We start from the raw sequence: 24,695 nt of genomic DNA, 5'->3' as shown, positions 1-24,695 counted from the left end.
GCTAACATTTCCCTTTTTTTCCAGGCAGTTATCCCTGGGTTTTGCCTCCTGCAAGCAGCTCCCTTCCCATAGCCACACTTGTGTGGTACCTGGTGGACTCTGCAAGGACATGTTCTTACTGTTTGTAGCACACACCTCTCCCCAGCCAGGTGTACTGGATGTGATTCTCATGATAATGATTACACCATAAGCATTCCTGCTGTTTGGGAATTAAGCTGCTGTTTAATTACAACGTTTGGCATATTCAGTCATAATATTTACTATATCAAAGAGATATTTAGAGTTTACCTCTTTCATAGCATCATCTATCTGTTTTAATCCCTCGTAGTGGTCCCTGGACTCCCACAGGGGTTGGAGCATCACCTCCTCCACTTCTGGGAATAGCTGGGTGAAAACAAGAGAAAGAACATCAACATTTCCTGTCGTATTCATGATCTTCCTACATCCTTTCACAGTACACACTAAAAACAGGGAGGAAGGCAGGGTGTGAACGGTGCATCCCCATTTCCCTGGCTGTGTGAACACCTGACGGAGCAAACGCTGGAGTTCTGCATTGTCCCCTTCTGCTTCTGCCCTGGGTGTCTTACCTTTGTTACTGTTTCTGTCTTACCTTTGTTACTGTTTCTGTCTTACCTTTGTTACTGTTTCAAACATGGGGATGAGGACGAACTTCAGGAAGCCGATCTGTGCCGTGGGCTTGGTCACTTTGTCGCGGTCCATGAACGGCGCCACTGGAAGCCCCTCGGATTTTTCTCGGTCGCTCTGGAACGAATCCAAAATTAAAAATATAAATCTTGGCTAGAAGCCTGTGAGGAGGACAAAGTACTGCTGATCACAAGCTAAAGAGCAGCAGCCTTCAGATGCAGATCACAGAGGTGTTTGAAGGTAGCACAGAATAGCAACGTGCTTCCCTCAGGCCAACGTATCTGCTTTGTTGGGAGCAACATCTGGATAAAGGCAACTCTGCTCAGTTACTTCTGCTCAGCACTAACATGAAAGTGTTCACCTCCAGGCTTACAGGGCATCTAATTCCCTTTGCAAGCCCACTGAATTTGTGAGATATAATATTTCAGAGCATCCAGAGAGGTGGTAATGGCTCTTGCTGCTCTGAAAGAGAAGGAGTAGGTCTGTAATTTCCTCATAATTCTCCAGAGAGTGGTTATTTTCAGCTATTCAACCAGAAATTACATCTCCTTCTTTACTAATGATTAGAAGTAGTTCTGGTTAGCCAGGTCAATGCAGAGTAGTTCCACTGAGTGCAAAGGGTTTGCCAAGCTACCTACTTAACCACATAACTCACTATTTCTAAGTGGGTTTATGTGCAAGGAGGTCATGGACTGCGTGTGCAAAAAGGACATACTGTAGCAGATTTTATCTCCCAGTTATTGGATCATTCAGCACATGGTGCCTTTGCTGGGTGGCCAAAACAGTAAGGTACAGAAATACTGTAATTTTGAGTGAAAAACTGGACATGCAGTGAGCTAGAAATGTTTCTGACACATCACCCGAAATGTCTGTCTCTTGTGAGAAGCCCTCCTTGTCACACAGCTGACCAAAGTACAGGCAAAACACCCAGGAAAGCAGTGGCATCTGCTCCCCAGAGCACTGCAGCTGTGTGTGGGCTGGGATCCCACTGCAGCTTGGACACTCTGCTCAGGAGCCCATGTGCCAGAGGCAGCCAAGGGCTGCTCGCCCAGGGATCCTTTTGTAAGACACCAGAAACTGTGTTCAGCTGGGAATCCAGTGAGGAGCGACGTTTGTGAAGCTTTAAGTCTGACTCTGCACGCCCCAGCAAGTCTTCTGCTTCCTCTTTAGGGGGATGTTCACATCCAGTGAAAATAAACTAGTTTCTATGTGATATTTGATATAATTTACTTGACAACTTTGTCTTGACACTGCTCTTGTCCTTTTGGCTCAAAAATAATATATTTGTCAAAAAACCATGAGAGGCAGCTGCTTTACAGAGGACAAGCTTCAGCCTGCTGGCATTAGGATTTCTGGGTTGCTTTTGTCTTTCTTCTGAAATTTGCAATCAATTGCATCCACTTGGCCTCTGAGCAGGTTCTCTTTCTGCCTTCCTTCTCTGACTTTCTATAATAGAAGCCCCTCCATGGAACCAAAGAATGGTTTGGGTTGTAAAGGACCTTAAGGATCATCTCATTCCAACCCCCTGCCATGGGCAGGGACACCTTCCACTAGTCCAGGCTGTTCAGAGCTAGAGCTGGACTGGGCTGTCAGACAAGGGAGCACCTGTAGCTGAGGTTGGGCTTCAGGAAAAGCAGAAAACAGTGCAATTGCATCTCTCCCTCCTTCTTACCTGCATAAAATACTCCTCTAGTAAACAATCCACCCAGGGCTCCGCTACTTCCATCGGGCGGACTTCGTTGGAGATATCACAGCATTTTATCAGCACCATCTTCAGCTGGAAGAGGATAACACTTTAATACTGCAGTCTTGATGCCAGCCCTTTCCCCCCTATCCACAGCTTACAAGGCAGTGAGAGGCAATGCTTTCAACCAGAAAGGACAGTTTTAGGATTAAATCAGAGGTCTTAAATGATCTGGGCTCTTTTCCCCTCTCTCAGCTACTCTGTGTAAATCACTTTTTCCCCCTCTGGCTTGGTTTCCCTGCCTGTAGCACTGGGATGTGTCACAGGGGGACGAGCACTTTGCTGCCTGAAGATATTCAGGTACAAATGACCATTAGGCTTTTTGTGTAGCACTCAGAGGCAGCTGAGGAGAGATTTCCCTAGAAGTCAAAGACAATGTTATTGGGAAGTAAAGGATTCTAGAATTTTTGCTCTTGTGGATATTTTTTATCCCACAGTAATGGACCTGATGGGACTCCAGGATTTCTGAAGCCAGAATAATCTGTTTTATGTAGAGCACTTCCAAAATGTAATTATTTTTGGTGGGGCAGAGAATGTAGAAAGGATTCTTTTTTTTGATATTATATATTGAATCTTGGTTTTTAAACAAACAAATATTAATCTAAAACTTTCACACTTATGCACAGAAACATAACAATCCACAAAACCTCCTTACACAGGTCATGTGTTCTTCATTTGAGTAATCAAAATTTTCCATTTTTTCCTTGAAAGAGTCCAGTATTTCTGCATGTCTCGCCATGTCTGTAGCCAGGATTAATGTAATTATCCCCTAGCAGAGAAAACATGTTCACATATTAACTTGACATTCTTTACAGAGTCTGCTGTTGCAGAGCTAAGCAGGGTCTTTCTTACACACAGAATGCCTCAGATACATTACATTGTTCATAATGAAAGGGGAAATTTCTGACTTGAAACTGTCAAGAAAACTTAGAAGAGGGTTATAAAGAGTTCATGGTGTATGAAAATGATGGTTGGATTGATCTGTAACACTGCTGTGATATTCCAGAGACACATTGAGGTTTTTCCTTTCTGATTGACTAATTGTAGAAAAGCAAACTGTACAACAGGACGTTAAAAGCCACACTCTGGTTGCCAAGATCCACTTTTGGCTCCTTGGAAGGCACTGTGGGTTTTGCTGCTGACTCTTAGTGGCCCGAATAAGAGACAAAAATCATGAGATCTGGATGTTGTCTGTGCTTGTCCTCTTCGCATTATGGGCTTTGAAATACTCAGATACAGTCAATGTGTTAGGAGCTCTGCATCCCACTGCTAGGCAGAGTTTATGATGTGAAAACATGTGGTTAATTTAAAGCAGTGGAGTTTCGTACAGATTGATCAGTTCTGGGCCCAAGCCTGCTTCCCATGCCCTGGCAGAATCAGTAACTCCAACCAGACCAGTATCCAAGCCCTTATGTTAGTCTGATTTTCCATTTGGTGTGTAAGGAAGGTGTAATGTGGAAATTAAGACTGAATTTTGGCCCTTCAAGCTGTAATGGGAATTGTAGCATTGTTCACTGTCTCAGAGCTAACTGTGATGACTCCCAGTCCACCAGAGCCTCTTCCAACACTACAAGTGCTCTGCTTTGCCCACTTTGAAGCCATTAATAAAATGTCCCCTTGAAGCATAAACTTCTACCACGACAGCTTAATCATTCCCCAGCCAGAGCTAATTGGCTCCTTCAATAATATAAATATCTCCCCCCAAAATGTCATAGGCTTTAATAGTCAGGATGTACTCATTATTTCTCAGCAAGACATCCCAGGGAGCGCTGCTGCAGAAATTTTCCAAGAACCCCTCTTGGATCCTTCCAGTGTGAGGGGCTTTTTTCAGTCCTACCCCGTAGGGCGAGCGGTTCACTCGTGGGGGAGTCCGTGCGTGTTTGCCCCTTCAGGGACAGTTTGCAGACGGGAGCAGAATTCCTACCTGTCTTATCTGTTTGAATTGGTCCTGGTCGACGTTGGAGAAAATGTTGTATTCTGGCTGGGAAATGATCTGGAAGGCCACGGCACAGTGGTGGTTCTCCAGCGGGGAGATGTCGTTGTAACGCACGGCGAGCTCGGTCCGCGCGTTTATCTGGTAGCTGACGTGGAGAGAAACAGTGAGGGCTCCTGTAGACACACACCAGCTGCTCTAAAACACGCTGCTTTCTTTTATTTACGTCCTTTTCAATGCTTATCCAACTAGCTGCAGTTTGGTTTTTTGACTGTTGGTGCTAAACCAGATTTTTAGAGAAAACAGATATTACTTTAATATCGTCTCAGGCACTAACTCCCCCACAGGGTTGTTTTTTTTTTTCTTCTTTAAATTTTACCAAGTCTCTGTAGTTTAAAATGACATGGAAAAAAATCCAGAAGGGACTATCTGGGCTCCATTCAACCCTCACTAATATCAAACTGAGAGATTCCCACTGATCCCAGTCAGAACTGAGTTCTACCTTTATTTAATGAATCGTTACAAATAAATTAGATTCTCCCTCTCTTTTTCACACACACACACACAAAAGTGTGTGTGGGGCAACAACAATAATTTCCTCACATGACAATAAATAGAATAATATAACTTCATGATTTATAATCATAAAATAATGTGTAAGTTAAATTCCCCTTTGTGTTTTTGCATCATTATTCCATTATAATAATTTATATCTCTCTAAACATCTGTAAAGTATTTTTTTTCATTTGTTTTCTCAGGAAAACAAGGGGGAAAGCGCTGGAAGAAATCTGAAAAACCATTTTCCTTACAGAGCCAAGGACACCTGGCAACCCCAACCCAGACCTGAGCTTGCTGCACGAAGCTCTGCCTTGGCCCACGTGTGAGTGAACAGAAGGGCCTTGGGGAAAGGTCACGTCCAGCTGAAGCTGTGAGAAGGAAAGCCTGATCTGCCAAAAAATGCCAACTGGTATTACCTTCCCAATAAATTTTCAGGGAAGAGAAAGCAAGAGACAGACTTACGTGTTGTTATAGCCTGGATGGTCCAAGTCATGGCATACTGCTGCAGTCATGAGAATCAAGATGTCAATCTGGGAAAATTTCTCCTGTGAAATACAAAACATTAATGTAATACTATGATTTATACTTCCCCTATCATAATGAATGAAAAGAAGTATAAAATCCCCTTTATTTACTCTTTAGAGAAATGCAAATCTGAGCAAAGAGAAGTATTTTTCCATAGATGAATTTACTTCGGCCAAGAAAGAGAATTCTGTCTTCCCTTCCAGTAAAAATGACTCAGATTTGCCTTTGTTGCATTAAATAACAGCAGCTCAGAGGAGGCAATTTTCTTGAAACTTGCTATTACTGCAGAGATCATATGAAAGCACTGAGATATTAGAACAGTCTCTTACAAGTTATTTGAGCACCCTGATTAGTTAAGGGAGGGCTGGAGGGTGGCTCAGTTGCCATTGTGTTCTGCATTAATTAAAGTCAGGAGAAAAATTAAATGTTGTGTTCCCACAGCTTCTGAATAGGATGAACTTCCACTAAAGCAAGATTTTCTTCATATTTCTACTGGCAACAAAATAGATTTAACCCAATAACTGAGGTATTTAACTATGGAGAAGACAAGGGGGAATATAACTGAATAAAAGCAGTTTTGTACTGCTTTTCTTATATTAAATTTTATTGTTTTATTTTTAAAATTTTTAAATTTTATTATTGTATTTTATTAAATCAATATATGAACGTAGGTTATCCAGACAATGAAATTAACTGATGCCTATAGTTTGGGACAAAGTACAGGCTGAATGTGAATCCTGCATACAGTGCACGCCAGGAATTATTTGCAGGAGCTCATCCAGGTGCAAGCACACATGTGGAGAACATTCTGTGTCCCAGATGAAGACCATACCCACAGGCCATAATTCATCAGGCTTTGGGATCTGATTCCTGGATGTTTCATGCTATCAGAGAGTCAAAAGAGCCTCAGTGTACAGATTGGGGGTATCCAGGAGGTGAATTTAGCTTCCCAGCAGTCTCAGAAAGCTGTGTAGGTGCTTGGGGTCTGGAATGGGATGGCTGAGTGGGCCCTACAACGGAAATGGGGTGATGCTGTTGAGGTGGGGTCATACCTGGAGTCTGCAGAGCGAGATCATGCTGTACATCATCTGGGTCACGCAGAAGCAGTGCCGGAAATTGTGGAAGGGGTTGTTTCTGTAATTGTCATGAATACACAGCTGCAGAGAGAGGGAATGAAGCAGTCAGGGGCAGGAGAGTTGTTTCCCAGCCACCCTGGAATCACTGTATATCCCTAGAGGAGCCCTGTGGAGCCCAGTAGTCTTTTCTGCTAGGACAGAGTGACAGCACAAGGCCCTCTGACACGCTCTGCCTTCCTCGGGGCGGGGGGGGGGGAGAGATTTCTGTGTTTCCAGAATTATTCAGCAGGTAAAGCTCACAGCAAATTCTCTCTCATACCATCCAGCAATGGGTAAACATCCCAGCACAGCTGTAATGGTATCTCAGTTCTCAGACAGGACTCTGTGCTCTCGTGCTGAATTTGTATTTCAAACCGTGCAATGGCTAAACAGTGACTTTGGGGAGTGTGAAGAACTCAGAGCACATCCCCATTCCCCTCTTTTGCTGAGCGCAAATTGCAGCTCTGAAATCCTGAAGGCTGAAATGGGGTTGTTACTTCATCTGCAAATGCTCAGAGGTGGCACTTTGGGGACGCGTTGCTTGGCAAAGTGAAGATGTGAACGCACTCTCTGTAGCACCCCTACACCTGTGTGGATTTCCTAAGCCAGGCAGCACAGGAGAGATTTAGCTTTTATGGGCTCATAGGGCTGATTGTTGTGTGGTTTAACTTTCTACAGATCCTGGCTCTGTGCCCTCATTCCACAGGCAAGATAAAGCCTGTCTTTCCCTGTGTCCTTGCTACTGTCAGCCAGGCTGACTGAGTGAGGCTGGCACAGCTGGGTTAACACATGGCACAGTCACTATTCCAATGCTCTGGATAGCCTTTGGTATCCTGTTCCACACAAAAAAGACAAGCACTGGCAGGTCTGCTGGACCCTTCTACTGAATCCTCTGTAGCCTGGACCCTAGAGAGCCCTCATGCACATGCTTCAGGTACTGAGCCTGACTTAATGTCATGGATGGAATTCCTGTCCCTTCTCCAGATAATACTGAATTTACTTCAAGAGTCCTCATGTACCACCAGCATCAAACCCTTTAACCTGGGATCTGCCTTCTAGGAAGCCTCAAAGCTCTGGATTAGATAAAGAGAACTGTGGGTTTTCACTGCTTATTTAATATTTGGGGGCTTCGTTGCGAATGCTGTTCAGATTATCCTGCAGCGAGGTTTTTAGAAATTTATTTTAAAATGAATAACTAATGGCACAGGATGGTTGGCAGCCAGGCTCACAGGTGGTGGGCAGTATCTCACAGCCTCCATATGGACACCCTGGCTGTGATTAGGCACTGCACAACACTGCATGGGTGTAATGTACACATCCAGCACTGGAGCCCAGGGTATCCCAGGGGACTCCTGACTCAGAGCACCGAAGGGATGGAGTGACTGGGCTGTATTAGTCATCCTTTCCTCCTCTTTCTGGCACATTTCTGTAGCCAATGGATGTGAGAGCGAGAAAGCAAGTATAGGCACAAGGTGGCTTTTTCCAACCCATTTAAGTTCAGACTGATGCTGTTGCCTCAAATCAAGGCACCGATGCCCATAGTGTGCCTGGGGAAGTATCATAGTTGGAAGAAAAGTCCTTGGGGCTTTTTTAAATCATCTTTCTTTCTGCAAAGCTAGTGTTTAAGAAAGGGAACCTCATCCCGTCCTACCTTTGTAGAAAATACACAATAAATCCCCCTTGTTGTTCAGAAAGAGGCTGTCTTAAATGCTGGTGGTAACAAATTACTTGGAGACACAAGCTAAAGGGAGCTGCCTGCAGTAATGCGTGTGGGTGGCGTGTTGATGCGTGTTGACATATCACCTTGTTTCCCATGTTTTCAGGCTGTGAAACAGGAGGAGGAGATTTTCTGTTTTATCTACTCTGTGCCAGCCTTGTTTGTATTTGGTTTCATCCCACCCCTTCTGTTCAGCTGCTTTCTAAGACTAACAACACCGAGCTTTCCATTGGTCCTTCTCTGGGGAGAGATTTCCTACGTCTTGATCATTTTTTTTCTGTCTCCTCTGAAGTAGTCACACTATTTCTCTAAAAAGGCTTCACCAGTGCTAGGCATAAATGTCAGGTGAGCCTTATGCCTTCTATGGTGACATTTTATCCCTTATTCCAGACCCTGCTCAGCCTTGTGCCTGGTTGGCTTCATCCTGCAGCAGGACGCCAAGCAGGGAGAGCCACTGGTGCTTCCTGCTCTTGCTGTGCTTTAACATGTGATGAACCCAGTGTTTCCTTTGTGTTTTCTAGCCACCCTCTGGATTTGTGGAATTTCTTCAGGCCTTTCTGGGAGTCTACATCCATCATGTAAAACAGTGCCCTCTATTCTGTGCAGTAGGTCTTCACTACGGGACTGGTATGAAACATCTGTGTAATGAAATTCCCACCGTGATGCTTTTAATTATTATCTCGATCAATTTTTCAGACAAAGAAATAAATTTCAGTAGTTATAATTCTTCAGGCTATCCCTAGATCCTTTTTAAACAATGGATTAACGGATAAAATATTTCGTGTTCTACAGTTCTATAGGAACGTGATTTTTTTTTCTAAGAAAGACAATATATTCTTCATCTTTTTAGCAAATGCTTCCTTATGCTCTTCCTTGTACCTGAAAACTTACTGATTTTTAAATATTCCAGTGTTTCTTCCTTAGGCATCTCACTTTTGGTATGATCTCATCTTTATCACATCTTGCATCTCTGCAACATTCTCAACATTAAAAGCTGAAGCAAAGGAAGTTATTTAGCTTCTCAGCAATTCCTTTCCTTCCTGGCCTGCTCTTTTGCTCCCTGTGATTTAGTACATCTAATGATTATTGGCTTTTTTTGCCCATATCTGATGACTTGTCTTGCCTCCATTTACAGGAGGTACCAAGAGCATTTAGCAGAAATTAGTTGCTGTCAGTAAATGAAAACTCAGCAAACAAATGCAAAACAATTTAAAAAAAAAGTCATCTGTGACCACAAGAATGCAACATTTTCTGAAGTACTTAAATGTTAAGAATTTGTGTAGACTGACTGCTGTCAGTGGGATTACTCATGTGATCAAGGTAATTCCATGGCCAAATGTCTCGTTTATTGATTTTTGAACGTGAAAAATTGCATATATAATTTGAAATACTTACCAACCACCTCTTTAACGTGATAGGATTGATGTTGAAGTCTTTTACCAGCCCGAGGTCGTGGTACATGTGTTCCAAACAGCTCAGCATCTGCAACCAGGAACAGACAGGTTATGGCCTGGGTAAATATCCCTTTATGATACACTGCAAAGTGAATTTCCTCCTTGCCAGCATGGAATAATTGCAAGAACCCTCTTGTTACGATGAAAGAAGGATGTTCAAAGGTTTCATGATGAAAGACAGTGCAAGAGGGGAGACAGAGAGGGTCTGAAAGCTTTTTGAAGCAGGCATATTGCTGTTGACTTCACAGATTTTGTGCAGGGCTTTGAATCACACCAGCACTCTTCAGTAATTTAGCAATTCCCGCTCAGGAAAAAGCATTGCCATTTTTCTAACTCAACTGGGATATGTTCTAACGCTCAGTGAAATCAATGGGAGCTTTTCCACTGACTCCAAAGGCTTTGGCTGTACAGAAATGGATCGAGCCATAGCTGGATAGAAAAATGACAGCAGAAAATAAGAAATCCTTAAAGAAACATTTATTCTAGGCGTGTGACAATACCATCTTTCTTTATGACTTCTTGTCCTGATTCCACTATCTTAGCTCAGATCTCTTATTTAATGAAAGATCTCCTGTTTTAACCCTACAAAATTGCAGTAGTTTTGTGACCATTCCCCCTAGTCTGTAACTAGGGAATCCCAACAGTTGAAATGCACAGGCAGGCAGCTCTTTTGAGACAACATCTGCTCTGCAGGAGAAAAGGGGACCCAGGCAATTTAGCACCACCATTCCCATTTAACCACCTGGGCTTGAATGTATTGGAAAAAAAGATACTGATAATCTCAAGTGTTTGGGCGTTTAACAGCAGCCACCAGTCAGAAACCAACAGGCTTCCAGGAATTCAGGAGTTTGTGCATCTGCATTTCCATTTCTAAAGGCTAAATCTGCAGGGGATGAAATGTAGCCATTGTATTACAAAATGTGGTTCTTAGGCTGTAAAGCCATCCAGGAGTTTCCAACATGACGGATGTAATGTCACATATACAGCCTTGGAGATATTTTTTGAGTTAGTTTTCCGTTATTTTGGCTCTGAAAAACTCACCAGAAAAATGATTTAATCTAACAAAACTTTATATTTATCCTGGGAATAAACATAATTCGTGGGGTAACAAGTGGGCTGTCTTTGAGTCATCCAAACAGGAAGAGACTTTCTTGCAAGACCTGAGGGACAGTGTCACGAACTGAATTTTGCTCAGATCACATTTTGCTGAAGACCCCCTTGTCATTTTCCTAGGTAGAATATATGTTTTGCAATAGTTTCATAAAAGACTTTCCAAGACAATAAGCTTGATCCAGAAGGGCTGAGTTATCCTCAGAAATGCCTACATCCTGTTGCCAAGAGAGCTTTGGGTGAGTGACAAGGTGACTCTCCCAAAGCTCTTGCCCCTGAACACATGAGAATATCAGTTTTCATTTTTGGCTTTCTTGATCGGCAGCAAAAGCTTGAATAAGGGACTTTTTTAAGGCTTGAAAGTGAGAGGGCATTTGAGAAAGAGAACACAGGGTTTTGCTGCATAGCTCTGTTTACTGAGATGCTGCAGAGCACATTATTCATTTGCTTACAGATGATTATGGTTTATGACCTGCCTGTCCCACACGTGGGCAACTGCTCATTGCTAAACAACCAATTGAAATATTGACAGAATTGAAATATTCTCTGTAAACACAAACCAGAGCTAAAAGGGTGAGATAAACCCATATGGTGCTCAGCTCAGCAGAGCTTGTGTGGAGTCTTATTTTTGAGCAGCACTCCTCCTTGCAGGGCATGCTTAATCCCCATGCCCTCTTGTTAGCCTCCTTCATGGCTCCATATAGTGTTTCCCAGTACTCTGAATGAGTTACTGTGCTAAAATATTATCCCTCAGCACACAAGAATCCGTGGATAATGGTTTTTGTTTCTCCTTATTCTTTCTTAACACTCAGGACAATAGCCAACAGTGTTATGGTCCACCTGTCAGAGTGTAATTCCTTCTTGCTGCAAAGACCTGACAGGAGTTAAAAGCTGGGGGCAAGGCAGACGTATGGCCTTGGTACAGAGAAAAGGGCTGGAGAGGGAGCAGGGATGCAGAGCACCTCTGACCACACAAGGGAAGCTCTGCCAAGCCTACTGCAAATGGGAGATGGACCTCAAGCCACCAGAGTCCTTCTCTTACCAGACAGAGGAAATATCCTGAAGGGAATGTGATATTCCTGTGGATGCACTATGGGGTTGTTTTTTCCTTGTCATGTTGGACTACAGGTGCTGAGCCAGAGCGACTCTTGTATGCATAACATCCAGTTGAGAAGGTGATTAAGGAGACTGGTACTGGGATTGCTGCTGGGAAAACCAAGCCTTCCTTGGGAAAAACCCAGTACTGAGTTTTTCCTGAGGGAGATTTGATTGTATTTGCTGAACCTGATTTTACATTGTATTATAAGCTGTCCCTTCTTAGTATCCTTCTCCTTCATGTGTCTACAGAGGTTTACACAGAATGTGATGGACACAAGTGATGAACCATGATAATACCAGTAGCAGTAACAAAAGAAGAAAATGAAGCAAAAAGAAAAATACTAATTGGCTGTGCAGACAGCTTTGCAACCTCTTCAGAACACACTTCACTGTGATTCACACCCCTTGGCTGAAGGGGTGTGAATCAATGCGTGAACCTCTGCCTGCTGCCTTATTGATTTGAGTGGAGTTATTGATATGTGCTTAAGCACACTTCGCTAGGGATTGATTTGTTCAGATAAAATGGCATGAGAGAACTCATGTGGCAGTAATAATAGTGCGCCAGTTGTGGGACATCTCTAGGAAGGGACTAAATTAAAAATAAGAGGAATCAGGATATGATAATCAGTATAATCTGCCTGGCATCTGTTAGGAAAAACTACTGTACATAGTTTGTGTGACATGAAAATAAAAGAAGTATAGAGAGTAGACAGCAGAAAAGAAGGAGAGCACTGCAGGCTGTCTCTCTTCTGGCCTTGTTGATTCTCAGAAAGTTAGCTAAGCCCGCTAACGTGGCATCCCTACCTCATTGGGCTCCCACAGCCAGACGTCAAAGGTTGGTTTCCGAAGTGCTTCGATGGTCTCTTGGGACAGCATGTACTGCAGACAAAAAGGCATTTGGCATAAGTAGGGGTGTCACTGGCATGGGACCTGCTCTTGGAATGTCTCTGGGACTCATGGGTTCCTTTTACCAGGGGTTTAACCCATATTTCCCAAGGATGTCTCCCAGCTGATCTCTCCCTCTTCCCACCCAACCCTCCCCACCCTTCCCACCAGCTGCTCATGATCACGCCAGGATGTTCATGCCTGATGGATGGAGATCCTTCTAGAGCAGAGAGGTGCAGGGTTTGGGAAAAAAACGGAAGAAGAGCAGAGGTGTTATGGACAGGGAAGTGAGTAAATCCAGCATAGTAATATAAAAGACACAGATCCATCCCTGTCTGCACTGGTTCTGCTGCCTGCAGAGCACGTCTGGTTCTGCTGCCTGCATCCAGTTATGGCTGGATGGTGTGAAGTGTCTCTGCTTACAGTGTTAAATTAGCTGGTGGGTATGATATATTTATTTTCAGATGATTTATGCTCTCCTTTTGAGTGTTTTTTCGAGAACGCCCACAGTTTCAAATTGGTTGTCAGCCTAAAAGATTCGAGTGATTTTTTATCATTACGCTCAGAAGCTTAAAACAAAATCAAGCTCATTCACCAGTTACAGTTGCATACAAAATGAAAACAAGGAACATGGAGGGTTAAAAGACATGGGAGATCAGGGCTCTACAATTCATCTTTCCAAGACTCCATTCATCAGAGTCGTTCTGGGACTCAAAAACCTTGTGGCTTTGATTGTGCCATTTACCATGGCTGTCTCTAATTTGGGATTACTGTCCTGAGAGGGTGAACGACATTTTCAGAGCCAACAAATTTTTTGGTGCTTAATCCTAGCAGGAACAACTCTGAAGATTAGTTTTCCTTCTTGAGAAGGCAAGTCTTGCATTTGCCTATATAATGTACATTCAGTGTGATGTTCTGCAGGAAAACTGCAAATTAGCAGTACAGATTTGTTGCTGTGTACAAGATGTAACAGTGTCATAGTGACATCTCCTTCAGGTGTACTCACTGCTCCCCAGCCTGGGGGACAAATCCAGCACCTGACAACTGATGACAAATTTTGCAAATCTCTCCAAACAGAACCCAAACTTCTAAACCCAAAATTCCCGTGAGTTTTGGTCTAGGGGTAATACAGAAATACAAACTACCAGTTTGCTCTGCAGCAAATAGGGCAACTTGTTGCACCTACTGTTAGTTCAAGATCCTAATATCAGAGCAGTACATCAAGGTTTGATCTGATATACATACTTATCCAGGGGAAAAAAAAATCTGGTTTAGAACTGATATGTTTTGTGAAATCGTGTGTTAGTGTCAGGAGCACAAGCTTCTCAGGCAAAAGTTAATTAAAAGAAATATAGGTCTTTGCTCCAGAGACCTGGAGGTCACTTTTGCCAGGTAGAGTAGGAATAAACAGCAGAATTTACAGCTCGTTTGCTCTGTAAGGCTCTGAAGGCAAATATGCAAGGATCATGTCCATGTCACACACCTGCATTCACACAAGGATTTCAGAGTGGCTGAGCCAGCTCTGATGTGGCAAGCCCATGGTTCAACTATGATTTGCACACGTTGAGCTGGTGTTTGTCAAGCTGTGACTGTGCACTGAGCAGAACAACCTGGCAGCTTTTAATAACTCCTGAGGGGCAAAGGCTGCCGTGCTAGGGCCAAAATCCTGTGTTCGTCATGGGTTTCAGCCTCATTTCATCACTCTGGATTTGTACTTGTACTTGCCCGGAGACATTTTTCTTCCAGTGTTACTGTTTCTCTAGCAAATACACTAACTCATTTTCACAGGGACAATGAATCATTCCGGATAGAATCCAGTGTCGCATTTTCTCTTTGTTTCCCTGGGTGAAGCATCTCCATAAATTACTTTTTAAATTAAAAAATAATCCATTAGGAGAGAACAGGAAGGAGCACTACTTTCAATTAGAGTACAACATTGTAGGGTATTTTTGATTGTTGCTATGAGCGTGGAGAATAAACAAATATAAACCAGACAAAGGAGCGTTAAATGTTGATGAATGCAAAATGTTCATTAACATTTCAAACACTAATGAGCCTTCAAGTATTAAAGACTACTGAGGATTGAACTTTAAGTCACTGCAGGCAACGACAGCTCTTTCCATTGGCTTGCAGGGGTTTTGGATCAGGCTTTGGATTTAGAGCAACTAGGAGATAATGGCTAGGGAGTCATGCATTGAAAAGCAGAGCTTGTCAGGATGGCAATCATGTAGTAGGATTTTGGGAAGAGGAAGCAGTGAGTGGTACCTTTGGGTAGGATGGTACATCCCGCCGGGGAGCCGGTCTCTTGTTTTCATCCAAAAAGCTGTACTTGCAGGGACAGTTAGTCCTGAAATGAAATATTCATCTCTTTGCATTTTGGGAACAGAAATACAGTGCCTTGAAAAATGCTGGAAGTACTCTGGTCTCTCAGTAGGCATCTCGGAGAATTACCCCACTCCCCAACCTCTCCCTTTCTAATGTGGTGCTGCTCAAACGCTTTAAAAGTGTGATCTTCTTTAGGATTTCTCCCCTTGTGCAACACTCTGTTGTCCCCTCTCCACCTATTTGCATTCAAGGGAGGAGAGTCTGTGTATCCATGGATACTCAATCACTTCTATTTAAACCAAGTAACTTTCAGTGCTGTCCATGGCAGGCATCCTTCTCCAAGGCTGGCAGAGCCCTGTCAGGGACCACGCTGGGTATGGACACCGGCTCACCTGTGCTTATTTACTAGTGCAGGCACCCACTGAGCCTTATTGCAACCCAGCTCCAGAACTTGTAAAAGCTTGGGTAACACCTTCCATTTTGATGGAATGACCATCTTGCCTGCTGCCCTTCATGTGGCACAACAGCAGTGAGGCACAGACTTGGCAGACATGTCTGCTTGGCTCCCCAGTCCTGGAGGAAAGGAGTCACTGCCAGAAATTACAGGTAATTAACACTTGCCTGGTAATTAACACCAGCACTCACTGTCAGTTAGCTATTCTTCTTCCTCTGCATATTGAAAAGCCAGGCTGAGCAGAGGACCAGGGGAGACCTCATCACTCTACAACTCCCTGAAAGGAGGTTGTAGCCCGGTGGGAGTCGGGCTCTTCTCACAGGTAACAAGTGATAGGAGGAAATGGCCTCAAGCTGCAGCTGGGGTGGTCCAGGTTGGGCATCAGGAAGAATTTTTTCACCGAAAGGGTTGTCAAGCATTTGAAGGGGCTGCCCAGGGAGGTGGTGGAGTCCCCATCCCTGGAGGTGTCCAAGGAATGATTGGACATGGCACTCAGTGCTCTGGTCTAGTTGACAAGGTGTGATAAGTCAAAGATTGGACTCGATGTTCTCAGAAGTCTTTTCCAACCTAAATGATTCTGTGATTCTGTAACTGGTGGTGGGAGACGCCCAACAGCCTTAGAGCCTTCAAGAACATTGAGGTGCTGCGCTGCAGTAGGAGAACAGTTTCCCTCCTTACAGACACAATACTTTAACACAACATGTGTTTCCCAGGTATTTGTTCACATGGGCTTTATTAACTCTCCTGTGAGGCTGATCTGCTTGCCTTTTGCATTTATAGAATCATGGAATGGTTTGGGTTGGAAAGGATCTTAAAGACCATCTACTTCCAAATCCCCTGCCATGGGCAGGTATGCCATTTGCTAGATCAGGTTGCTCAGGGCCACATCCAACCTGGCCTCAGGCAGTTCCAGAGATCTATCCCCATAGTTCTAACATTTGGATTATCCTTTCTCATTTTTCAAGCCTCCTGCCAAAGGAAGCAAAAATAAACCCCCCAAAAGAAGCCAAGCAAAGCATTCCGCTGACTTTATTTGTCCCTTTTATGACTATTTCATATATTCTGTATTGCACCTCTTTTAGTGCTTCTCTCCTCTGTTGGGAGTTGGTCCACGTGTCTTTTCTCCTCTTAACATTGATGTCTGCTGTAATTTCTGGTGGCAGTGTCTGAATTCTGTGAAAGTTATGTCATCTTACAGTTCATGGTGGTCAACTGACTTCAACCAGTTGCCTTTTCCTGCCCTGTTTAAGGAGATTCTCAGTTGGTGAAAAGCTCTCTTAATCGTTTCTAAAGCTGTTTCCTCAAAACTCCACTGTGTGGGGTATTAGTTGGATAAAAATAGTGAAATTGGGGCATTCCTTGCCCTAATTGGAGCTGACTACCAGGGTTAGCTGAGGGTCAGCCAAATATCTCTAATTCCCAGCTGTAGTGAGATACTGGAGCCTTCATCCCAGCACACTGGGGAACACACCAGAGCCAGGATGCATCAGACCTTTACAAATGTAAAACTGCATCTGCAAATGATCATGATTTTAAATGACACTATAATGCTATTAGCATCTGCCAGTGGAGAGTGCAAAAGGCAGACAAGCAGAAAGAAAGCAATTTGAGGGGACGAAAACGGGGCTGCTCTGCTCTTCCGAAGAGGAGAGATGCACAACTCACTGTGCATGATGACTTTTATAAACTCGGTTCAACCTTACTCTGTCATTTGGTAACAGCAAATATAAGAATAGGTAAACATACAGCAATACAGCTGTGTCCACTCTGATGTCACTGAAGGAATAGATGCACTCACACATATTGATGAACATTAATTAAATTCAGATGTGATCCCTGATTGCAGCTGCAGTGCGTTATCTGGCAAATGACATTGCACAGGGGATGAAAAGTCTAAATAGGAGCAACTACATTTCCACTTGTCCTGGGATGCCTCTGTTCCCCCACTCATGCCAAGTGGAGAGAGCTTGCTCAGCTTTCTCTAATGTGAAGCATCCCTAGGCTGGCATCACTTTAGGCCAGTGGCATGGCTCTTGTGGAGTTAAGGTAGCTTGGGAATAGCGATCCACAGCTCATTCCCATCCTGCTGCTGCTTGGAGAACCAAACCCTTAGGGTACAGGTAATCATGGACAGAATTCTGGGCAAGGAGGAGAAGCTTCTGTGCAGCTGGGAGGAGGAAGACCCAGCTCCAGATAACCAAGAGGAGCTGTGACAGGCAGCTGCCATAACTACGTGACACAAAGTGACTCAGAGCAGAGCGAGCTGGGCTCCTACTTCGGCAAAACCAGCTGTGCAGTGTGAGCTCAGAGCAAGCCAGTGTGGGTGTCTGTGCCCAGAAATACCTGCTGATGAGCTCCACACCCATTTTTACCACAGCTTCCCAGCCTCACGCCCCACGCTGGTCTCTGGCTTTTGTCATATCTCACTCTGAGCCCTTGGTGAAGACCACACCCCAGCTGGAGCCAGCTGCACTGGGCACACGTCACTCCCCATTCTGCCTTTTCTTGGTAACAGATTACTGTTTATGCTACAAAACATAGACTGCAAGGTGACAAGACCTGCAAAAGAATGAGTCATGGCTGCTGAGACAGTCTTGTGCTTCTTGAAGTGTGTGGTGGCAACTCAGCGAACACAAAGTTGCCATTACTTCCGGTTTGGGTCTTAATTTCTATCCACCTGTGCATCACTGTGCTCCTAAGTGCAGCTCTCCCAGCTCCCTACAACAGCTGAAGGAAAGACAAGTGGACACAGGCATTATTCCCATCACTGCCAGCACAAATCAGCACACGTGTCTCGCGTCTGCTGCCAACCTGAGCTCTGAGTTTTCTGATGAGATCTCCTCACACACCTCAACAAGAGATGGTGCAAGACACAGGGCATGCTGCAATCCGCCCTACTGGTATAAATCTGGGGCAGACCTGAGGTTAATAATGTTACTCTGCATTTATGCTAATATGACAGCTGAATTCGGCCTCTGATTTAATGGGAATGTATTATTGTTGTGCCTCCTGACATGTCTGGATAACAACATTTATAAAAGCGAGTGATTATAAAGTCTGAATCTTTTAGCGAATGTCCCACTGCCCTCAGTAGGAAACAGTTTTGATTAAAGGTCAGAGAGTTTGACCCCAGATGAAGAAAACGAGAGAGGCTGTCAAGACAGCAAATTTACATTTGCTGAGAAAAGTCCTCCTCAGCCACATTTTGAGGAACATGGTGTATCCCTCCTCAGCAACGTTCCCAGACGTATTCCTAATCTCACAGTGACGATTTGTTTGTCCTAATGGGATATTTCAGTGACACAGGGGGGCACTTTCCAGCTGAGAACACGTACTGTACAAAATGCAATTTTTTTCTACTGGTGTTTTAATTACAGTGAAACCAAGCTTCACAATCACAGTGAGCCCCTGAATTAGAGAGCAAATTCCCAATTTCTTGTTGGATTTGAAATGGATGATTTATAATAGCATGAGGTCATAATTAGAAGAGCTGCTACATATTTATTTGGTATTTTCCCAGAACATATTGGAGCTGATTCGAGTGTTAGCTGGTTCCCAACCAAACGCTGCACTGCACAGAAGTTCTTTTCCCATTCCCTCTCTCCCAGTAAATCCGGATGAAGAATTCCCACTCTTGCAATAACTGTTGCAAGATCTTTCTCTCTATTCCCATGGCCCAAGCTAATTTAACTGATGGCTATAGATCTTCAAATATTAAATTAAAGCCACTGTCTTTAGTGGTTATCAGTTTCTTTGCTCTTTTACTTCTAAGCCCAGAAGGTAACTCAATTCTGCGGAAATGTTGCATTAGGGTTTGAAACCAGATCCTTATTTCTGTGGTCAGGTCCAAAGCAGAACTTACCTGCTGCTTCTTGCTGCCATTTCCTCCCTCATCTTTTTAATGTCGCGTTTGCATTTCTCAATCTCCACCACTTTCAGGCCTTCCACTGTCAACAAAGGAAAACAACAGGGGTGTTACCATGGCAAAAGTCGCGGGATCTCTTTTCAAAGAGCTTTAAACACAGTGGGGTTATCCAGTGAGCCAGCAAGCCCTTACAGACTGCCTTGGTTCCCACACATGCAGGTGCTGCCAAAGCGATATGTCTTGGAAACCCACAGGAATTCCTTGCTGCCAATTTAGTTAATAGCCACAGTATTTTAATTCACAGAATGGCTACAACGTCTCAGCTTTTCCAGGATTGTTAGCAGCGGTCGGCTGTTCTGGTGCCTTCACTTCTCTGCTGTAGAACACAAATCAAAGGAAATCCTGAGCAAAAAACCCCTCCCGCGATGGGGTGATAAGCGCAGGCAAACACGTCCCGGTAGGAATAGAATTCCCATTAAGATAAAAGGTTTTAATTTGAAAGTTCATGCAGAGCATTGAGGAGCTCTGGGCTGCGTTGCTGGATACAGAAAAAAACGGAGCGAGAATGCAGGAGGGAGAGAAAAACGCTGAAAAGTTTTGCTCTAATGATTGATTTCTCTTTTTTTTTTTTTGTTATTGAAAACCTATCACTTTGTTTTGCCGATCAATTTTGTAATCAAAGGTTGTTTCTGCATGAGGCTCAAAAATCCTATACTTCCCTTCTGCGTGTAACTGTGAGAGCCACAAGGCAAAAAGTTTGATTGCCTGTTTATGCAGCACACACTTTATTGTAGCCATGAGAACCCAACTCAGTGTGAGTATGAGTGTTCTCCCTTTTCTTTCCCCCTCAGCTGGAGTATCATTGTGCTCAAGGACATAACACAGCAGCATTTATTACGTATATGTCATTCATATGCACTCATTTCACAGCTCATTTGTTTACTGGACTCACTGTTTGCATGGACAAGCTGTGGTTCAGGGAACTCCAGGGAATGTGCAATCGGACAATCAGTATTCAGTAACCTTCTTGGAAAATCACAGTCTGAATCACACTTATCTGGAGAGCAGCATGTAAGTGATAAAACCCTGCCTTGAAGGGCACAACTCTGTAGATAAGCAGAGACCTCAGTTTTGTTTTTGTTTTGCCAGTAACAACAAAGGTTGCTGTTGGAACTGGGAAAGGGGAAAGAGATGTGTACGAATCAAGCCCAAAATATTAGGAGAGGAAAGGGAAAGGGGTTTGATTTACGCTTGTTTACAGGAATACACTCTGTTTAAAAATCCCATGTACAAATTTATATTTTTTTTGTCTATCATTGTTACAAGCAATTTCTTTGGGTGATCACAATGTGATGACACAGGTAAGTTGCTGTCCTGCTTATTCAAGATTTTCATTCTGGATACCTGGCTGCACTTTTTTGGGGTACTTTGTTCAGCTGCTGAAGATCAGCTCCAGCTGAGCCACAGGCCCCTTGCTGCTGTGTGCCACCTTGGTTCACTGATCCAGGAGAAATTCATGGGTATCCCATTTGCCAAGCTGTCTAAATGGTGTCTGGTGCCTGTTTGAAGCAGTGGGAGCAAAGCAGAGCTACCAGAGTGACGGGGAATTGGGGCAGGCAACTGCAGGGAGGAGTCCTGGTGCAAAATGGCAGCCCTGAGCATTTTTTTCATGTCGCATTTCCTTGGTTTTCATCCCAAGCCTCTCCAGGGGAGCAGAGAATTTACATAATTATTTTCTTAAGGTAGATGTGAGATGCTTACAAATTGCAAAGGGCTTTTGCCAGCCTTATTCATGTGTGGGCTGCTGTGCAAACACTGGAGCAGAGTGAGTGAAGCCACGGGACAAAGCATTCCCAGTGCTTGCTCGGCGTGGACTCATTTTCCAAGGGGAAGTGACAAGCTTTAGCTGGGATTTAAAAATCAGTTAAAGAATTTGGCTCCTTGAAAACACATCTCTGACGTGGTCTCTAGGCAGGAATGGGAAGGAAGCTGAGAACATTCCATGTGAGGTGCAGATGCAGCGCTGTCATGAGCACTTATCCCCGCACACACATCCCCTCTGGGGAAGAAATCCTGGAGATCACATGTGAAAGTGGTGGAAAAGGGATCTCTGAAGGAGGCAGGAGTAAAGGCAAAATAAAAGCACTATTCTTTTCACATTTGGCTTGCAAATGATAAATGGCCTTGTCATGTGCACTGATTAAGGGGCCATATTATTCTGCAGCAAGAAATACCTTCTGAAAAGACCCTGTGCTGTCTAAATAAATCCTTGGGCTGAATCCAGCAATGAAACATGGCTCTTAAAGCAACCTCTGGGAGCCCAGCTCGAGCAGGGAGGTTGGACACTCCCTTTCTCCCACAGTTTTGCTTTTTAGACATGACAGCCAGGGATTCTTTCAGAATGCTGCAGATTTAGCCCCGTTGCAAACTCTGGAAGTCCAATTTCGAGCAGATGGGTGCACTTGTAGACTCACAACCTGGGGAGCTCCTTCCTTCCCACAGGCTGAGGCTACTGGAGCTGGGACTGGGAGTGCTCAGGGGACTGGCAGCAGATTGGTGCATCAGATGGTAATTCCATCAGCAGAGAGAACCCTCGTTTGGGGACCAGGGAATTCAGTTCACCTGCATGGCACAGCAGCTCCAGGTAGGCTGCCTTCCCTAAACCAGCAGTAAATTGCTGGAGTGTGCACGTGCACAACTATTCCCTGCTGGCAGCGTCATGAACTCCTTCCTTATCTCCCTCCACTGCCTTGGGCTGCCAATGCTGAAGGGCAGTGTGTGTACCAGGGATCCCAGGGGATCACCAGGGGTCAAAAGCAGCCCTTATCTGGCTGGGATAGTTGCTTCTTTGCGCTGCCAAGGGGATAGAAATACCCACAGGAACGTTTGCCTCATTTTCTCTAGTCCATGGCATTTAGCTCTGAGGACTGGAGATGGTCAGAAGTTTCATTGAAAATGCAGAGTGACTGAGCTAATTTCCCTCCCCCACCACCCTCTTTTGGATAAAAAAATAAATCAGTGGAGCCCTGGGAAAAACGGCAGCCAAAGAGACAGGAGGAATTCCTAATCAGGCTTTCTGCTGGGTGTAGGCACACTGCAGGCTACCCCCTCCATGGACATCCCACAGCACCAGGAGCCTGAGGTTGGGCTGGCTACAGGGAGAGGTTCCTCTGCAGCTGCTCTTCGAAGAAGGACATTTTTTTCCTCTCCCTGCTGACAAAGGCATCAGTCTCACTGAGCAGCTGCAGGGTCAAGGTACCTTCTGGTCAGGGGAAGTTTCAGGAAAACAACTTCTTCCATGAACCAGAAACTTTTTCTTCTTTTTCTTTTCTTTTCTTTTTTTTTTTTTCCCAGCCAGCTCTAGGGAAAGTGCTTTCTGCAGCTGCAGTGCTGGGAAAGGCTCTGCCCACTCCTGACTCCAATGCTGTGCATCTGCAAGGATGTGGCCTTTGGAATCGAAATGGTGCTGGGTGACAGCACCTTATTCACACCCCTTCCCCACCTCTCTGGGACCTATGTTCAGCATAATATACTGCAAAGAACTCAGATGATGCACGGGGGAGGGGGGAGGGAATGAAAAACCAGAATAGGAGCTCTTTGACCAGGTGAATCTGACTTGGTTGTCGCACAGTAACAACGAGGTTGTGTTACAGTGCAAGTATCCGACTGCCAGGGAAGGAGGGCAGTGGTGTTACCCCCTGGAATTGCAGACCAATTGCCCCATTGAGTGCTTTTAGGGACCAAGAAGTGCGTGTGTAGAGAGATGGAGGGTCACTGCTGGGTGCAGGGAGGTGACAGGAGGCTGGGTCAGGGGGGACATGGGAGGACAGACCAGGGGGCTGGGTTGTGGAAGGCGGGGAGGTGGGCAGTGGAGACCTTCTGCCACAGGGACATGGGAACACGTGGCCCTGGGCCCAGATATCAGCAGAGGGCTCGGGAGCCCCTCAAAGGGGAGGTTGGGAGGTGATCTGGACACTGGACACCAGCCATCCCACCCTGGCCTCACCGTGCCACCACCGGCTCCCACCATCCCCACACCTCATCCCACGCTGGCCTGCAGACTTTTGGGCTCAGTTGGGCCAAATAATGAGGGATTAGGAAAACAGAGGGGGCTGTGATTATAGCAGGGGGGATTCTGAGGCACCGGTTCCCACTGCAATAGGAATAAAGGGACACTCACATTCAACCTTTTTCTCCAGCATTGCCAAGTGATTAGCTACTTCCGTTTTCAGCTCATTGATTTTAAAAACCCTGAAAAGAAAACCCTCATGTATTAATGTTATACATTTAGTGCTGCACCTACCCTAGAAAGGACTTCTGCTAGAAATGCCTATATTTTTTCAGAGGATGGGTCTTCCCAACCGCGGCTGCCACAAGGAACAGCGAATTTTCCATGGAAATGCTAACATTTGGGTAGAAAATACACCCGGGTTTAATTTGCAGAAAAATTAACAGCCAATGATCTTTTTATGGCCCTGGGAATGTACTGTGGCTCTGCAACACTTCATCACCCCCTCTCTCAGCAGTGAGTTGCCATTGTAACCCCCCAGGGAAGCAAAGTTAAATTGATAATGCTTCGTCTAACAGCAGCGTCTTGGTGTCTGCACGCTCTGAAGCCCTCCTCCTCTCCTCCTTTTGAGTTACACTGGTGATTTGCTGAGCTGTGGTGGGATTGATCTGTCTTATTGAAACCAGCTGGAATGAAAAAAGCAGCTGTACAGATGTTGAGAAATCCTCTCGGAGGAGAGACATTTTTGGGTGATAAAGGGGAAAATGAAACAAATCAGATTATTCGACTGTTCAATGAAGAAGCATTTCTTTTGCTTCCTAAGAGGGAAGGAGCACAAGAAGAGTGTTTATATTTCCTACTTCATCTCCTTTTCAGATCAAAGATAATCACCAAAATTGCTTTTGGTTTAAGCTACTGTATTGCTGTCAGCAGGAAATAACACGTGTCCCAGACCTAAATTTGGCAGGCAGAGTGGGATTTGAAAGAGGTCTTAAATGCCCCTCTGCCTCCTGTGAAAATTTCACTTCAGGCTGATAAAGAAATAGCATTTTAAATTAATAATGATGTTCAACTTCTTACCTTGAGAACTGCTCTGCAATCTGTCCCAATAAATTCTGGAACAATTCTTCTTTCTCTGAAAAAAATCAGAGGGAGGCATAACAGAAAAACAGAGGAGAAAGGATGCCCTCAGCTCCCCTGCAATGTAGTGTCCCCAGACTTCCAGCTCTGGTAGTGAGGCATTTTGCCAAAAAATTGC

At 44.5% G+C, this 24,695-nt stretch overlaps 1 protein-coding gene across 5 annotated transcripts in view; it reads right to left on the bottom strand.

The window, feature by feature from the left end:
* PDE9A (phosphodiesterase 9A) overlaps positions 1-24,695 on the bottom strand; it is a 49,823-nt gene that overhangs the window by 2,084 nt on the left and 23,044 nt on the right. For 3 of the 5 annotated variants that reach the window (XM_032678188.1, XM_032678189.1, XM_032678190.1), the window contains 13 exons: positions 24,518-24,572; positions 23,609-23,679; positions 19,426-19,510; positions 15,050-15,131; positions 12,704-12,778; positions 9,633-9,719; positions 6,458-6,562; positions 5,343-5,425; positions 4,314-4,470; positions 3,045-3,158; positions 2,318-2,422; positions 634-762; positions 289-384 (listed from right to left, as the gene is read on the bottom strand). In XM_032678188.1, the coding sequence (XP_032534079.1) occupies positions 289-384; positions 634-762; positions 2,318-2,422; positions 3,045-3,158; positions 4,314-4,470; positions 5,343-5,425; positions 6,458-6,562; positions 9,633-9,719; positions 12,704-12,778; positions 15,050-15,131; positions 19,426-19,510; positions 23,609-23,679; positions 24,518-24,572 (1,244 nt within the window). The remainder of the gene's footprint in view (positions 1-288; positions 385-633; positions 763-2,317; positions 2,423-3,044; positions 3,159-4,313; positions 4,471-5,342; positions 5,426-6,457; positions 6,563-9,632; positions 9,720-12,703; positions 12,779-15,049; positions 15,132-19,425; positions 19,511-23,608; positions 23,680-24,517; positions 24,573-24,695) is intronic. The other 2 variants (XM_032678191.1, XM_032678192.1) reach the window with 1 other exon arrangement.

The sequence above is a fragment of the Chiroxiphia lanceolata genome, chromosome 2 (genome assembly GCF_009829145.1).
Source record: "Chiroxiphia lanceolata isolate bChiLan1 chromosome 2, bChiLan1.pri, whole genome shotgun sequence".
NCBI lineage: Eukaryota > Metazoa > Chordata > Aves > Passeriformes > Pipridae > Chiroxiphia > Chiroxiphia lanceolata.
This window is presented reverse-complemented; position numbering and strand designations above follow the sequence as displayed.